General features: G+C 47.4%; 1 protein-coding gene across 6 annotated transcripts in view; it reads left to right on the plus strand.

The window, feature by feature from the left end:
• The window catches only part of APBA1 (amyloid beta precursor protein binding family A member 1), a 193,998-nt gene that overhangs the window by 148,125 nt on the left and 27,404 nt on the right, over positions 1-18,469 (plus strand). For all 6 annotated transcript variants that reach the window (XM_045191237.2, XM_024555200.4, XM_045191248.3 and 3 more), the window contains exons 3-5: positions 9,355-9,450; positions 13,758-13,797; positions 17,114-17,259. In XM_045191237.2, coding sequence (XP_045047172.2) covers positions 9,355-9,450; positions 13,758-13,797; positions 17,114-17,259 — 282 coding nt within the window. The remainder of the gene's footprint in view (positions 1-9,354; positions 9,451-13,757; positions 13,798-17,113; positions 17,260-18,469) is intronic.

Here is an 18,469-nt window from a genome sequence, read left to right on the forward strand (position 1 = left end):
CCAGTTGAGGTCCTGGAAATAATCGGGGGACCACTGTGTGAAGCACGTGGTTGTCTGACCGCTATGCTCTGCACCTGAAAGCAATCTAAACCAATACTGAAAGAAAAAACACATTAAGCCCTGACCAGTGTGGCTCAGTTAGTTGGGCATCATCCTGCAGAATGGAAAGTCGCCAGTTTGATTCCCAGTCAAGGCACATGCCTGGGTTGCAGGTCAGGTCCGCAGCTGGGGTGCGTATGAGAGGCAACCAGTGGAGTTTTATGTCTCATGGTAATGTTTCTCTCCCTCCCTTCCCCCCTCTAAAAATAAACAAAATCTTTTCAAAAATACATTGATACCTAAAAAATCAATAATGCTGTTACTGAACATTTGCATTTAAAAAAAAGAACCAGTGAGGAGAACCCGAGCTACCTGTGGGTGCAGATGCGCTCGGGAGCTCCAAGTACGGAGTGGTGCTGCGCGTGCTCAGAACCCACTTCGCACACAAGCCCGTCTTCTGTTTTCTTTTCCTCTGACACAGAGCGTTGGTGGCGCGTGTCCTCCCGAATCTGCCACACACTTACTGAACTCCTGTTGTGTTCCATGGGAAATCCTGTGCTAAGCAGTTGCAGAAGAAAGCATGTAAATGAATCGTAAATCCTGCCTTTAATGGTGCTTATTAAAATAGCATGCTTAAAATACAAATATTATAAAGTATTACGGTGTTTTTCTAAACTACAAAGGAGAAAGTGATGCATCATAAGAATGGCACAGGTAAACTACAAGCAATTCTCCGAGGGGACGGGTTCCTTTCACCTAAGAATGGGAAAGACTTCGTGGAAGAGGTAACATTCCAAACGGGCTCGCGGGCAGGTGGAGTCCAAAGGAGCATAAACAAAGGCGCGGAGCAGAAACTTGCAGGTTGTGTCCAGGGAACAGAAAGGAGTTCCGTTGGGCTTGACACTAGACAGCAAGAACTAGAAGGGTGAAACTGGCCAAGAAACTGAGGCCGTACCCTGGAGTGCCTTAGTGCCAAGGTGAAGAGCCTATGGTTTATTCTGTAAGCGAAAAGGAACCGCTGACGGTTTTGAAGAGAGGAACGATTTGCTCAGAGCTTGTAAAGACTGTTTAAAAGTGAGAGTTAATAGCTACTTTTTTTTAATTTTAATTTTTATTTTTTTTTAATTTTTTATTGTTATTCAATTACAGTTGTGTGCCTTTTCTCCCCATCTCTCCACCCCACCCCAGCTGAACCCTCCTCCCTCCCCCACCTCCACCCTCCCTCTTGATTTGGTCCATGTGTCCTTTATAGTAGTTCCTGTAATCCCCTCTCCTCACTGTCCCCTCCCCACTCCCCCCTGCCCATTGTTAGATTGTTCTTAACTTCAAAAACTATGGTATATTTACACAATGGAATTCTACGCAGCAGAGAGAAAGAAGGAGCTTATACCCTTTGCAACAGCATGGATGGAACTGGAGAGCATTATGTTAAGTGAAATAAGCCAGACGGTGAGGGACAAATACCATATGATCTCACCTTTATCTGGAACATAATAAATAGAAGAAAAAAAGGAAACAAAATATAACCAGAGTTAATAGGTACTTAATGCGAAGTCTCTGGCTGTCAGTTTGGGCTGCTGTAATAAGATACTATAGAGTGGGTGGCTCAAATAACAGAAATTTGTTTCTCACAGTTCTGGTGCCTGGGAAGTCTGAGATCAGGGTCCAGCATGGTCAGCTTCTGGTGAGGACCCTCTTCCTGGTTTGCAGATGGCCATCTTCTTGCTGTGTCCTCACATAGCTGAGAGCAGAGAGAAAGGAAGCAAGCTCTCTCCTGTCTCTTGTAAGAGCACCAGCCCCATCGTGAGGGCTCCACCCTCTTAAGCCAGTTATCTCCCAAAGGCCCTACCTCCTGACACCATCCAGTTGAGCTTTAGGGTTTCCATATATGAATTTGAGGGGGGCACACACACAGTCGATAACAGGGGTAAAGAAGGTTCGTGGGCTCTTGGTGCTTCAGGTCTCATGTAGGATGTTTGGGGCTGGTTAGTGACTTAAAAAAAAAAAAACCCAAAGCACCTTAATCAGGTTCTGTGAGTTCCATATGGGTGAAATTACAGTAATAATTCAGTCCCAGATAGACTTGGTAAAAATGTGTAATTTTTACAGAATTCTTTTCTCTTACTCTTTATTGCAGTGAAAGTTTTGTCACTGAGTTTCCTTGGAGGAAAGGGACCAACCTGTACTGAACTTGTCAAGGTTGGCTAGAGCCGGCTGGGGTCTTTAACCAGGTGACCTAAATCCGTGTGTCCCGGGCATACATGCCATGTCACACGTTAATACTAGAACAAGTGCACACGCGGGTTCTCTTTGGTCAGTCAGTCGCTGTAACAGCGCTCTCTCACCGCCCACATTCCAGGGTGCTGTCTTGAGTGGCAGACAGTGGCCGGGCCAGCAGTTGCGTACACCCATTGCGTGGACTGCCCCGTCCCAGCTCGGAAGGAGCAGTTCTTCCCAATATACCAGCAAGAGCCTTGGGTCTTATAAATTAATTTAGAGTCTTTGTGGTATGATTTTATAGAGCCCTTTGTGTGCTTTTTAATTTTATCCGTGAATAAAATTTTAATAAGAAAGGAAACAGGAAGATGAGATAAAGAAAACATCCCCATGGGTGTGAATTTCTGTTGTGAGCATTCTCCCAAAGGGGTGAAGTAATTTTTGTAAGTGTTGGAATCTTAAAAGACTTACCAAATGTTGGTTGAGTGCTTGCCACATGCCCAGGCACTGAGCTGATCCCTGTGCCTGTTGTCACCAATGAACCCCCCTGGCAGCCCCAAGGGGTGGGTAGTAACTGTCCCCCCCACCCCAGTTCTCAGGATCAGAGCCACGAGTGGTCAAGCCGGGACTCAGACTCTGGTGGGCCAGACACTGGGCACTTAACCACTTCACTATCCTGAAACCTAAGTTACAATTTTACTTGTTCTGCCACAATATAAAATTAAAATATCACAGGGGTTTTTTCGATGGAGGAATATAACCTGCGTGCCCTAGAATCACGGTAACTTTTGAAAATGGACCCTAATATTGGAAAGCCAGACCATGGTGGCTTTAAAGACTAGACCCAGTGTCTTAGGAATTAATCGATCTTTTTACTTCTGCCAACCAACAGGCTTTGTTCCAGGGCCTTCCAAGTCCCGGGCCTTCCAAGTCCTGGGCCTTTTGGCAGGAAAGGCTTCCGCGTCTCCTCCACTGGAAGCCTGCCCTGCCCCAGCCACGCAGGCACACAGCCTCTCTCCATCCCCCTGCTCTCTGGTCCTGCCTGTTAGAGCAGCTGTCATGTCACATTTTAACCACAGGGGGCAGGAATGTTTTAAGGAATCACTGCAATAATGTACTTTAAAATTAATTCACTGAGAATGAGGACCGAAATTTCAAAGTAGGTATGGGGCAGAGGGGATTTGATTAGAACTTTACCTTGAAAAACAATCCTAAAAATTATAAACATAAGCTGCTTAGTTTATCTTTTGTCTAGCCATATGGAGGCTATCATTCTAACTCTGTACGAATTCTAGAACAGAGAAGAATTTTTGATTTGGGGAGTGGTCATTTTTTTTAAAAAAAGGCATTCAATCATACAATAGAATAGTCTTCTTAGTTCGCATGTAACTTTTGCTGCATGATCAGAAAGAGTCCTTTCGATCATAAAGAGAACCAGTTCAGCAAAAACGTTTCAGATCTGACTCAGTTTTCCCAAGGGCCTCTCTTAATTACTTGCTCTTCCAGAGCACCTGTAACATTGCCGCTCTTTCCATTTTTCTGTGCTTATTGGTAAGTGCTGTAACTGCACCGACTCCGATGATCAGTAGCTGGTTTGAGCAGCTCTCCAACTTTCCCTTCTTCAGCATTATAAAATTCTGCTTTATATTTATTTTTGCAATATTTGCACTTCTCTGCAATATGTTTGCTGTTTGGGGAGTATTGTTGCTTTTGCCTTGGAATGCCAGATGGTCCCAGCAGTCGAGAGAGACCAGCTGGCAGAGACGCGGACCAGGTAGAGGCGAGTATTCAGGGAGGAGGACTGTTAAGGTGGGCACTGACATTGTGAGCGGCCAGCTCTTTGGTGGCTGTTTTTGTGTTCTTGTGACTTTTGCTCAGTGACCACAGCTTACAGAGGACACCCTGTGTGTGTTTCTAGCTCTGTCTCATCTGCTGGACCAGAAGCTCCTTGGGTGCAGGCAGGGATCGGGGCTTCCTCAGACCCCATCAACACTTCAGTGTTAAATACACGAATGAATGGGCCGGAGAGCACTCATATTTTTGTGTCTTTTGACTAGAATTCCTCCAAAAGGCTTTCAGGATCCTGGTACACATTTGCAATGACAGCTTAGATCTCAGTCCTGCCTCAGTCCTGACGTCTTTCTGGAAAGGACACTATCCATTGGGGAAGAGCCAGGGCCCTTTGCCTCTGCTTTTGAGATACCCTCCTTATCATCCCATCAACTTTTCCAGTACTCTTCTCTTCAGCAGATGTCCAAGGCTGAAAGAGGATTAAGGAAAAGGAAAGACTGAAAGTGACGACCTTTATCCCTTCCAGTCCCACTCAGAACTAGCTGGAGTGTGCTTCTTTAGGGAGGACCCCAGGCCAGTGACTCACAAACAGCCCCTGGGCAGAGCAGGGGCTGCCTGTCATCAAGCAGGGCTGCAGTCACTGGCTTCTGCCCTGCTCTTCAGCTCACTTCTCACTTCCCTGCACAGCTGTGCTTCCACCTGATTCTGTTTCCAGGACCTTCCCCCTCTACCCTATCCCACCCCATCCTACTTCATGAATATGGCCGTCTTCAGGATTCGGCAAAAGCCGTCACCTCTTGCATGAAGCGTTGCCTGATACACACCGCTCCCCTCCTGCAGGGTTGCTCCCTCCCAACCCCGTGTCCCCACAGACGGATCAAAATCCACCCGCCGCAGCCCGGCCTTCACATGTCTCCTTCCTCGCATTGTCTAGAAAGGGGTGGAGGACAGGACCACAGCATCTCTTCCCTCTTTGTTTCCGGCCCAGTGTTTGGAATGCAGATAGGCACTGAAATGTCTGTTGGAGGAATAAACAGCAGGCACTCATGTGTTGCTCTTCTCTTCCCGCCCCCCCCCCCACAAGGATAGCCTGAAAGTTCCTTCAGCTACTTGTCCCATCCCTGCCAGCAGCAATAGAGTGTTTGGCACCAGATGTTCAGTCAGAATTTAAATGAAAGATCATTTACCCTTTGGATGCTTTTGCACCCTTCAGCCACCTCTGGTCTAAGAACTGTCCCTCTCTCATCCCGGTGTTGAAGAACCCAAGTCTTAGGCAGAGAGCCCTGCCTGGGGAGACTCCAGAGCTGTCACGACAAATTCAGATCAGAGTTGTAGAGAATCCGCTAGAGCACACTCTGCAGAAGACAAGCTTAAGGAGAACTCCTGTAATTACTTAGAACAAGGAGCTGTTGAGTCAGCCTTGGACACCACCTCTCCTGGTCGTCCCATGGGGCACTTGGTGAATTGCTGAGCCCACATTTGCTTCTCATGATTGGTCCCGCTTGCCTAAGATTGAATATCAACCTAGCAACCCAGGATGCCTGAGACTCCAGACAGAGAAATATGCAATACTGATGTTTACTTTTGTATCATATGTCAGTGGTTAAATTTTACCTCTAATATATTCTCTGGAGTAAAAAGTATTATCCAATCTCTGGTTTTCTCCGTTTTTGAGAGTAGCAAGGCAGAAGTTGGAGGTAAAGGGCGAAGGCTTTTAAAGCAGATATGTGAGGTGTGTTGATACTAACACCTTTGCTTAGGCTCCATCGAGGCTGTGTTGGCTGTAAAGGCCTTTGTCTACCTTGACTTTGTCAGCAATGGTGTGGTGAGCAGTGGGCTTCCACTACGTGGGGTCCTCTCTCGTTCTGGGACTGCTTTCTGCCGGCACTAAGGTAGGGATCTTCACGGTCAAAGACCATTTCTCAAATTCAAAATGCACATTTAACATTCTACACGTAGCAGCGTGGGGGTGCTATATCGGAAAAGGACTTACCATTGACCACTAAAAATACGGGAAGAGTAGTAACAGATCTGCTTTCTGTGCAAGTTGGAAACATGGTGAAGCTGCGAACTCCATTGAAATCATTTATTCAGTAAATGTTTACTGGATGCCTGCCTTTCATGAGACCCAAGGCTGGGCACTTGGATTATAAAGATGAATGAGACACGATGCCTGTCAAAGAGCTCTTCGGGGAGGGCATATATACAGAAACAGATGATTACAAAACCTGGCACATGCCAGCTGGAGAGAAGGTACCGTGAAAGTTTCAGCAATATGAGTGCTTTTGAATTGCTCGCAGAGCGTAGGAGACAATGAGGGGGACCTCTGGGTGGAGGGGATTCCCTGCACGTGCAAATGGAAGGAAACGTGAATGAGCTCGTTTGCGTGCAGAGGACTGGAGCACTGAGTGTCGAGGGGAAATGGCCCTATTAAAGGTTGGTGTGGGTCCCATGGGAGCCTCAGTGAGGGCAGTGCCCCCCACACTTGCGTTTGTGCCCCTTCTCCAGGGTTCTCTGATGGGCACCCATCCTGACTCTGGTGCCAGCACTGGTCACTTAGCCTCACTGCGGTGTCTGACCTACCTCGTCCACACCCCAGGGTACTGTGTGGGTGACCTGCCTTCTCAGATCACCCTGAGATGAGCCGGAGCCCGCGATGTTCCACAGAATCCATTTTTAGAGGATTTGCAACAGGAAAGAGTTAAAGAAATAGGAACTGTGGGAGCCTTTGGAGAGTGGTTGGTTTTTATTTTAATGAATGTGTCACACCACCTTTCACAGCAAGTAATTAAAGAAAAGCCAGCTGCCCTGGCTTTCCCAGGGACTGGACCCTCACAGTCTTCATGACAGAGAAAAGAACTGGGGGGAAAGAGGGAAGTATACATCTCTAAGGAAGCTCTTCAAATTTGAAAAACTGGGAAATTCTGAAGGCATTCAGTTCTCATGAAGACTTCACTACACGAATTTCGAGGAGGCCAAACACAGTGCTAACTGGGTAGGTGAAGCCCTTGGGTGCCAAGTGAAACATACTGTAGTTCTTTCTAAAGGCACGCAGGGCTATTTTCTTGCACCCAGCTCCTGCGGGGCCTGGGGTGCTGCATGTCTGCGCTTACTCTTGTGCAGCAGCTGCTTTCTGCCTATGAAAGTCTTAGAGACTCCGTGGTTTGCACATCCCTGCTCAGAATCAGGAATGTGGACTCATGGGAAGTGAATCCAGGCCTCATAGTGATAGGCCAGGACCCTACAGCGTCTCAATGGGAAGTCTTCTGCATTTCCCCACATCCTCTGGCAATTCATCTGATGCCTCTGTTTCTTGTAATGCAGAATTTTTGGAAAGATTTGTTTTTTTATGATTTCACAGACTGCTCACCGAGGTCCCCGTATGTATTAACGTGCCCCCTCCCCTCCCCGGCACCATTGCTCTGTGGGACAGTCTTCCTTTCCACACAGCGGTGTTTTAATGATGTCTATGCCTCAGCTTCCCCAAGGGGGCCAGTCCCATGAGATTCAAGGTTCCGTTACTGTTATTTTGCTTCGTCTACCCAGGACTGACCTCCCCTTATTCACATCCCCACAGTTCCTCAGAGGATAGATCCTCGTGTGGGTTCCGTTTTGTGTCCTCTGCCAAACGTCACCAACAACTGTGAAGCAGCGCGGTCTTACCCCCAGGGGACCATCGCTGCAGAATTTGTAAGCATCCTTGTGCCTCACCTGAAGATTCCCTTCACCTCCCGAGGTTTCACGAGCATACAGAAATGTTCAGGTACCGGCTAGGGAGGGTTTTCAGAGCTCGGAGTAGTCCCATCCCTGTGCTTGCTTTGCTGTTTATTCAGCCGCTGTCCATGGCGCCCGGGTTCTGTGCCAGGCACTGGCCTGGAGCTTCGTGCTTCCAGGAGGGCTGCCTGTGCCAGGAGCCCGAGCCCAGCACCTGAGGCGGTCACACGCCTGATGGGGGCTGTGCTCCCTGACCCTATTTTTCTAAGCCTTATTTTATTCATTTAAGATTTCTTTACATTTTAAAATCATACTTGATATAGTGTATTAGTTTCAGGTATAAAACATAGTGACTAGACATTTACATGCCTTACAAAGGGATCGGCTCAGTAACTAACTCTAGTACCCATCTGTCACCGGACATGGTTATTGTGGTGCTACTGACTACACTCCCTGTGCCCTACATTGTATCTCCACGACTGATTTTATGAATGAAAGTTTGCGTTTCTTAATCCCCTTTCCCTTTTCCACCCGTCCCTCTACCCTCCTGTCCTTTGGCAACCAACAGTTTATTCTCTGTATCTGTGAGTTTGTTTGTCTCGTTTTATTTGTTCATTTGTTTTGTTTTTTAGATTCTATATACAAGTGAAGTCATACAGTATTTCTTTCTCTGTCTGACTTATTGCACTTAGCACCACGCCCGCGGGCTCATTCCTTTAGTCACCAGTGTCAACATTCCATTCTTCCGTGTGCTGAGTGTTACTCCATCATGTGCGTGTGCCTGTGTGTACCGCATCTTCTCAATCCCCCCCGTGACCGACCGATGGGCTTCCGGGCGCAGCCACATCCCAGCAACTGTGAGCAGTGCTGCAGTGAACGGGGGCTGCCCATATCTTTTTGATTTCATGTTTTTTTATTTTCTTTGGAGAAATACCCAGAAGTAGAATTGCTTTAAATATATCATTTAACGGAACTTTTGAACTTTTCTAGGAGCAGCCAAGGTAATGTTCGGATGCTGGAACTTCTCAGAATTTTCCATGGCCCGTGGTTTAAATCAGAAAAGATATTTGAAATCTGGACTGACTAGGAAAACACAGGTTGTGCAGTTTCTGGTCATGAAAATCGATCCCAGCTTCCTCTTTAAAAATACGTGTTGTAATTTTTTCTTTTGCACTCGGATAGTCTTGGGCAGGTGATATTATATGACATTTAGTACCAATAGTCTTTGTATCCTTCAATAAGAAAAAAGAAACTTTTAAAGCACAAACGTTTGTATCTCACCATTGTCTTTTTCATCTAGAGCTTTAAGTTTGACATTCAGCATCTGCTGTATTTAAACACGGCCTTAAGTGGTGGGTGTAGGGGAGCGGAGCTCTAAGGGCTTCTTTCAAAACATGGCAGGAACTTAAAAGAAAACTTGACAGACCCGGACCTTTTATAAACGTTTGGCAAGTCCCTTCCCAAGAAGTGTTCTCCCCGCTGCGCTGTTGGGTCAGTTGGGTGTGGCCCTCTCCTCTGCGCACGGCCCCTGCCCGCAGGCCGCTGCTCCCCGGGGCCCTCGGGTTCTCACTGTGTTCCCTTGCTGTGTTCCAGTCTCCCTCTCCAGGCAGTGCCTCGCCCCTGGGTGCAGAGTCTTCAAGTACACCCCTTCATCCCAGTGACCCCACGGAAGCCTCCACGAACAAAGAGGTAGGGCGCCGTTTCCTTTCAAAAGCTGTCAGCCCGTTTTCTTCCACTCTGATTCTGATTCTGATTCTGATTCAGATTCATGCCTTTTCCAGCCTCCCACAGAGCTTCTGCCCCAAAGTACCCTGGGGAGGAAGATTCCGTTTCCACCTCTCTAGTGTGGAATTCGGCGATGAAAGCCGTGACATCCAATTTGGTAGCTACTGGCTACAGATGTCTATTTCAGTTGATAAATGAAATGAAAAGCTTACTCCCTCAGGCACACTGGCCGCATTTCCAGTCCTCAGGAGCCACTCGTGACTAGTGGCTACTGTTCTGGACGGGGCCACCACAGAACATTGCCCCCAGTACGGGCAGTTCCCTTGGACGGTGCTGGCCACTGGACACCAAAAACTGTGTAGCAGTGTCCTTCCTTGTACCGTGTACAGGCCTTAGGTACTGTGGGCTTACAGCTGCTAAGAGGTTTGGGAAAGGGTTGAATTTTTTAAAATATCCACTTAGGCTCAAGTGAAATCTCTTTCATGATGACAGGGTGGTCACTTGTCCTGGCTTAGCTGCGGTGGCTCCAGTTCACACCTGCTGCCCAGCAGCACACCTGGCGAGCTTCCTCCTCACTCTCCAAAGCAGTTCTGTTCCGAGAACCAGCAGCAGCCCTGGAAAGGTTCTCTCCCGTCCTGGCCTCCGTGGTCGTCACCAGCCATGTGTGACCAACAACCCCCGTCACGTGGCTGGTGGGGCTGAGGACCCGAGTTTTTCATTTTAGTCAGTTTCCGTTAACTAAATTAGCCAGTGCGGCAAGGGGCTCCTGGAGCCAGCAGCCCTGAAGCACCCCTACGTAGGGAGGCCAGGCTGGCTCGGGCAGAGACCGGCAGAGACCGAATGAGCAAGGACGTGCTGCTTGCTCCCGCTGAGTGTTCCAGGGTAAAAGGGCGGGTGTTTTTCCCCCGAAGGGAGCCACTGCCTCCTCCAGCACCGTCATCTGTTGACACCCCCGCTCTTTATAAACTAGCGTCAGGTAAACACTGGCCTGCGTCACAGACCGTGTGCGGGCCCAGCTTGCTCTGAACCTAGATGCTGCCTGATCAACCCTGGAGACATGTGTTAGGGAGGTAACCCACATGAGGAATGGCTCATTTCCCCCCTCTTGCTAATACTTTTATGTTAAGTAGCAAGGGAAGAAAGCAATCTCCATTTTAGCCCCAGTGGCGGATCACTACTAAAGGGAGCCGTAGTTGAAATTTAAAGTATCATCGAATACATTTACCTCTGCCATTAAATACACTTACATCTGCCATTAACAGCCATGCAGGGGAGAAGGGTATTTGTTTATTAATCTGTTCCTATTAAAGCAAACAAACATAAGGGGGTCCTTCCCAGAGATGACAACAGCAGAATTCAAATTCGAAGTACACTTTGTCCTCCCCTGGTCTCGGACCCCAGACCACAGGCATGGGGACTGAGGGGCTGGGCTAACGGGGTCATGGCTTCTGCTGCCCCTGCATCCCGCAGCTTTGCCTTGTCCGTTGTTCGCAGCACACAGAGAGGTGAGGGCAGAGGGCAAGGAGAAAAGAGTGACAGCCACGGTGATAACAACAGCAACGAGTTACCATTTCTTGAGCACTCACAGCTCGCAGGCACCAGGCCAAGCCAATCAATCACCGATAGTATCTCATTTAATTCTGTCCTTATATGTCCTGTGTATTGGTTGAGGAAGCTGAGAGGTCGAATAAGTTATCTGAGGTCCCAGGGCTCACAGCTGGTGGGACAAGGATTCGAACCCAGAGCACCTGTGGGCCAGGCTGTTAACACCAGGATCTGCCGTCTTTGGGGTGAGAAGTGCCTGCAGGTCACGCACCGCGTGGACAAGGTCGCTTGTACAAGATGTCATTATTCCAGGCTCTGCCCATGGTTCGTGTGGCCTCGCGGAAAATCCCAAATATTTTGGCTTTTATCTTCCTGAATGTGGTTTTATTAATTTTTTAATATTAAGGATTAACAAATGTTCATTTCTGCCCACATATGAGAAAATAAAGGGCTAATCAGGCATCTGGATATTCAACATTTGATTATTCATCAGCTATAATAAGCAAGACAAATTTGTTAGCTTCTCAGTTCCTGCAGGACTTGGCACATTTCTATATATCCTTAGAAATAATGATGAAAATCCTCTTTGTATGCAATAATTAGAGACTCTTTCATTTCACAAAACTCTTTTTAAAAAAATCAAAAATTTACTATGCCAGAGTCTAAAGAAAGCCAGTCGGGAGCTCATGAATAGAGGAGCAAATGCATCACACGCCCTCCGTTGTAGCTCTAAATAAACAGCAGTTTTTAGAGAGATCGGCTGAAGTAATTCTTCTGTAGTTTCTATTAAAATCAGGACACTGTCCTTGAAAGGAGCTTGCGGAAAAGTACCCTAATAGCCAAGAAAATCTGAATCTGCTTCTTGGAGATACCTGGAGGCATAACCATTTTGATTAAACAAAGTAAATCCTTATTACCGCAGACCCTTAGCAGCTGAGGACAAGGGCAGAGAGATGGTAAGGAATGACAACTTGGAAATTTGCGGCCCTTATAAAGAAGCTGGCTTCCATCTGCATGGCCTGAAGTTAGGGATTGTTTTTCTTTAAACCAGCCAGAATTAGGCAGACTTGGCTGTTGGATCTCAGCTGGACCTGTCTTCTCATTTGGATAAATAGACAGTAAAATTAATGTAAAGCACTGTTGAAGTTGGATTTCTCTTTCCTCCTACTCCTATATCTTGGCTTTCACTTGGTGTGCATTCTTCCATGAAATGCATTAGCAGCCAATAAACTTTTGTTCCCGGCAGACTTAGGTCTATAGTTTCTTCAGAGGTGATCCTTCCTGAACCTAGGAACCCACGGTCTTCGCTGTGAGGGAGCACGCCATCCCGGGGGGCAGATCCGCAGCAGGGTCACTGGCGGGTTGCCCGGGCAGGGGTGGTGTGATCAGTGTCGAGTCCTTGTCATTGTCCTGAACTGAGTGCGAGTCCTGAACTGAGTGCGAGTCCTAAACTGAAGTGTCCTCCACTGCCCCCAAGTTTTCATGCAACAATTAACGCTACTGTTTTTTAGAATTTTGTGCAAGTCAACTCATTAATCGTCCCTTTGCCATTCCCATCTTCCAAGTGAAGAGCACTTCGGTATGAAGTACTACGATAGGGCATGGGCTCCCGTGACATCCCAGCCCCCGTGCAGGGCGCTTCGCCCTTCAGCCCACCAGGCACCCCAGAGTGTACCCTCAATTCCAGTCCACCTGATGATCAGCTGTGCTCCACTAGACACCCTTTTCCTAAAAGGTATGCATTTAAGAGATCACCCAACCCCTGGTAGGTTTGAGCAGTGGAAACCTTTAGGCTTTCTGAGGATGACCCCTGGCCATGCATGCCATAGTTTTGCCCGTTTTAGGGACTCTTGTCTTTGACATTAGCTCCCCTGCAATGCTCGCATCACCCTGCCCCAGACAGATCAGCCACACGCTCCATTGCCGGTGGCAGTAGGAATGAGCTTCCTACTCTTATGCTACCCAGAGTTATCTCTAGGACCTTCGCTTGTAAAAGGGACCAAGTGGTAAGTGTCGCTCCTTGGAGAGCTGGCATTTAAGGTGCTGTCCAGTCAGGTTCCTGAGGGTTTCCAGTGGGTCATATCCCCTTCCAGTGGTGCTTTTGGAAGGCTGGTCGTTGCTTCAAATTGTTACTTAATATACAAATTCCAGAGTTTTTAATTTAATCCTTTGTTTGTTGTGTTCTTATTTTAAGGTAACACATGATAACTGCATATATAATGGAACTTTTAAACTAAAGTAAATCTGTAAGAGATGAAGGGGAGAGAGAAAAACCAGCAGGTATTTTTAGCGCTGTGAGAGATCACTGCAGCAAAGACCTGGTGTGAAGTAACAGTCTCCAGGGGGTCCTAACTGCCACACACAGTCGTGTCGGTGCTTTCCTTAACCAGCAGGTTTTGCTTAAAAACACAGGTTCTTAAGCATAAAAATTGAGACCTTTTTATTGCTATTGTGGGTTACGAATTTTGGTTCATGGGATATTTTTTAGGCTGACAGTCATCTTTCTGTGGAATGTGGGGGTTTGATTACCTAAAATATGAATGGGTGACCTTTAATAAGAAGTGCGTATGTTTATTTACACTTTACTTCTATAGCCAAGAGTGGTTGACAGCTGGTTAATATCTGCCACCAGTGATGTATTTATTTTGTATGTTGCATGGATGGTTGTGTTAATGCATTTTTCATCATGCATTGCCCTTTTTGAAACCTCTTTGTCTTAATTACAGTCAAGAAAAAGCTTGGCTTCATTCCCAACCTACGTTGAAGGTAAGAACCGAAAAAGAAATACTGAGCACTGAGTCATTCATGAATCTTTTAGCATTTTGAGTATTTATTTAAAACACTGGGCCGGAAGGTGGTGGGGAAGAAAGGCCATAGAGCTAGTTGATTCATAGTCTTAGCAATTTGAGAATTTCAGGGCAACAGCTGTGAGCCTCTCAAAAGATCTGCCCCCCCCACCCCGGCCTTTGCTGATTCTGTCTGTCAGAACCTGGGCTGGGGCGTGGGGCTTTGCCTGGCTTGGTAATGATCGGAGTGGATCTGAAACCCAAGTCCTCCTCCCTTTTCTCCAATCTACCTCTGATATCCTTCAAGGACTATTTAAGTGGGAATAAGCTTAGCTAAGTGGGAGGAATTTTGGTCCTTGAAATTTCACTTAAAAAAGAAAAAGACATTCCCAATAATTCTTCTCTCTTGCTTGGATGAGCGAGTAATAGAAACATTTATCAAGCTCTTACTTTTTGCCACGGACTATTCTAAGCACATTCTGTGTATTAGTTAACTGAATCCTCACATCAAGCCCATGAAGTGGGTTTTATCATTATCCCCATGCGATGTGTGAGAGGACGGAGGCATCGGAGGGGCGTAACCGAGCCCTGCTGTGACCCGACAGTGCCATGCCACAGTTCTCCCTGTACTCCATACCGGGCTGCCGCACGTGGTTGTGCCGGTTAGTCACCGCACAAGGAGACTTACTCAGGAGGCCTCCTAGGGCCAGGACTCAGCCCAACCTGGGCACCCCAGGTCTGAGGTTGGGCCACACAACTGGAGTGCCGATTTCTCATTCACACAAAGACACCCCTTAGCTAGAGGTGACACCGATTCTCTACCAGGAGGATGGCAGGTGCTCTCTCCGGTAGGGCGGGTTGTCATTTCCTTGAAGGAAGATTTTCTGGGGCCAGAAAATACCCAGGCATCCCTTTGCGGTCATGTCTGGCCTTTGGATTCTGTGAGTAAACAGTCGGTGTGTTCTACTGGGAATGAAACCTCTTTGAATGGTCAGGTCTGAAGCCCAAAACGTACTCATAGGTGAGGTTCGGTTACTCAGGTTTCGCTCTTGAGTACCCTGTAAGCTGTGCCATTTCTGTGAAGCTCCGAATCCCATGAGAGCACCTCGGGGAGTTACTGGAAGTTCGGAACCTCGTTCTTCCTCACATCCAGTCCCCCAGGCTCAGCACAGCATGAGGGGAAAGATCTGTGTGTGTGTGGGGGGGGGGGGTGCAGTCGTTCACTTACAGAGCAACACAAAGGCCTCCCTGGAAAGAAACTCGCTTTCCAAAAGGCCAGAGTCACACCTGCGCTTCCTTAACTTAGGAACATTAGAACTTTAATTTTCTTAATAATACACTAACACCTGAGCCTAAAATGAACTTAGGAAATTAGGGTCCTTTTTTTCTGGGTATGATAGAGTGACAGTGACATTTGATTATAATCATTTTCCCGGGAGGATAAAGGGCATAAGATTATATCTCGCATGTATAATTTGTTTGGATCCAGTATGTCTGTCTCTTGGCTGCTTGACATTTACACAGCGCATGACTGTTACTTGGGCCGCTCTTACACACGTCTGCGGACCCACCCCCACCGGCTGCAGGAGGGGCCTTCTCAGTGAGGCAAGCTGGGCCGGGCATGAACAGAGCGTGCTACCTGAAGGTCTGCGAAGAGGTGGTTAATTTGTACTTTTCTTTGACATTCATTATTTCTGCCCCTAAATGGAACATTTGTAAAAGTTACTGTCCCATCACACGTGAGATCTTTTTCCTCAGTACCCGGTTGACGGAAATGACTATGTTTAAGTAACACTGGACGTCCATCACAGGAATCTGAAGTAGAAGACTGATGAACTTTTACGTTTTACAAAGCACAGTGTGGGTCCCAACTTGTCCGTATGTTACTTTAGTTAGACTGCTGCTTCCCTGCTTTACCACCGAACTGTGTATTGTAAGTAACCTGAATTTGTCTCACATGAGCAAAAGTTTCGGGGTGAGGAGCATACGGCTGTTGAGAAGAATGGAAGCTCCCCGTATGTGGTGGCAGTCCGCACGGCTGGTTCCACTCGATGACTGTCTGGAAGTCTTTCCTGGAAAGATCAAGAATAAGACAAATAACGGGTTTTCTTATTTAATTACTATTCAGACGCTTTGTGAAGACATTTCCTAAAACATTGTTAATTTCTTTGTTTCAACTGCCACCTTGGTTTTGGGGGAAAAATGAATAGATTGTTTTTTAAGTCTGTACCCTGGTAAGCAGCTTACCATGGAAACCAGCTGTTTAAGTTCAAGATGAGTTCCATGTCTAAGGATAAAAACTAAAACCATTTCAAACTAGCTCTCCAAAAAGGAAAAAGCAAATTGTTTCCATTTCAAGGCCTCTAATTAAAGACCCTGAGGTCTTAACTGTGGGTGAAAATGTGGCATCCAAGCCAAAGAAAATACGTGTTTTCATTGCAGAATTAGAATGCCTTTCTTAGTGCTTCTGTCATAAAGTTAGCTGTGTGTTAGTCCCACACATGTTTTAGTTTCAAGTAGTGTTTACAGGCGATTACGGTTAGAGTCAGACACCTCCATTTTAAATATTAACAACTAAGGTTTGATTAAAAGGCTGATGGTGAAACAAACTCCCATTTTCCTTGGAACTGATCAGATGCAGACGCAGGTCGGGGACTTACAGTTGCAGGTCCGCGAGGTCGTCAGTGTGAGGCCACAGCTCCCGCCCGGGCAGCGTCGTCCCCCAGACGCGGGGTGAGAGGCGCTCGTGGGAACCAGACATTCTGGAGCAAACGTCTCACGCTTCTGACTTATAAAGTGTATTTCCCCCGTCGTGGATAAACGAAGAGGGGGAGATAGGAATGGATGGCAAGTCAAGGAACTACTCACCTAACCATTTGTCGGGCAAGCATTTATTCGATACTCACTGGGTGACAGATGCTGACTAGACACGACAGAGCCGAAGATCACTGTGACACAGTCCTTGTCCCCGGAGAGCGCCCAGGGTAACAGGAGAAACAACATCCTCCACAAAACATTTCGCGTTTTGTATTTACATAAATGTTCACATCATTTCTCACAGTAAATGGCCCGGGTGAAGTAAGTTACTCTAAGACAAAATTGTTCCTCCTGTTGGGAGACGAGGGCTGAGTGAAGGCAGACAGATGCCTTAGGCTAGCAGGTCGATGCAGCTGCGCAGGGGTCTCGGGACCGGCCCCCCCTGTGCCAGAGGTGAGCAGGGGGAGGGGTGGCATGCTGGGGATTTGGCAGGCCCACCCCAGGGCGGCCTCACTCACCGCTGTGTCTGTGTGTTACAGTTCCCGGACCTTGTGACCCTGAAGACTTAATCGATGGAATCATTTTTGCTGCCAATTACCTTGGCTCCACCCAGCTGCTCTCAGACAAAACTCCCTCCAAAAACGTGCGCATGATGCAGGCCCAGGAAGCAGTGAGCAGGATCAAGGTGAGGGTCGGTGTGCTCTGCGGGGCTGAGGGCAGGCGGGGGTGCCTGGGCCGTCCATGGCGGTCCCTGCACCTCACATACCTAGTCCCGTGTGTAGAGGGGAGTGGATTGGGATGACGTTGCAGTCAGTGCTTACACATGTACCTGCCACAGTTCTGAACAGAAGAGAGAGATTTCCAATGTGTACGGGAGTCCTAGTGTATAAATACTGTATATTTTGGTTGTTCTTAATGGCCAGTATTGAGAAAAACATACGACTGTGAACTTTGAAGAGTTGATACAATGAGGAATGATACCATTTTGAGGATTTTCTCTAATGTGAGAGGTATGTCACCGTATTTCCACTGACAGCTAGAGATCCGTGACGTCAGCATTGCTGTCACAGCGTGGTTCAAACTGGGTGCCGCTGCTTCGAACAAGCTAAACTGAACTGGATTGCTTCAGGGAAGACAAACCACTAGATCAGACCTAGCCTGGCCAGTCTGGGCCAGGCAAACCCAGTTAAAACTAGTTTGAGTCAGTCATAACTGTTCTACCAAGATTTAAAAGGAGTGAGCCTGTTTGATCCAGAAGAACCACTTTCGTCTGGTTTAAATCATTCATAACTAGTTTGAACTAGCCAGAACTGGTTTGATCCCGTGGAAACGCAGAGCTCTAGAATCTCCACCACAAAGCCAGTGCCACCTACACTTATGGACAAACCCCAGGTGTCTCAAGTATTGAGGCACTTCAAGGGTCATCATGTCACTCGAGTGTCATTAAGTGCCCCCTGCCCCCAGAGCCCCAGGCAGCCGCTCTGGAGCCCCAGGGAGAGAGCATCACTGGTGAAGCCCCGTGCCAGGCCTTTCCGGCAGGGTGGGGCAGGTTAGGGCTCTGCGGAATTGGTTTCATCCCATTTCAACTGGTCAGGATCAATTCCCTCCTGGAGAAACCATTCACTTTCTTAGATCTTCTCGCTCACACACAAGTTTCATCCTGGTGTTTGTGTGGCATGGTGGAATGAGAAAGAAGCACAGTTAGAAGGCAGTTACTGAGAGCCCTTGATCCCTCAATGAAAGAAAAAGCATTTCTTGAGCACTTACATGTTCGAGGCTGTGCAAGGACTCGGGAGGGAAGGGAAATGGCAGTTTGTGAGGTGAGAGCCTGACCCTCAAACTCAGCAGCTCAAACAGGGAATGAATTAAGCCAGCAAATGTGCAGGGTATGCCTG

This window comes from Desmodus rotundus, chromosome 1 (genome assembly GCF_022682495.2).
Source record: "Desmodus rotundus isolate HL8 chromosome 1, HLdesRot8A.1, whole genome shotgun sequence".
Classification (NCBI taxonomy): domain Eukaryota; kingdom Metazoa; phylum Chordata; class Mammalia; order Chiroptera; family Phyllostomidae; genus Desmodus; species Desmodus rotundus.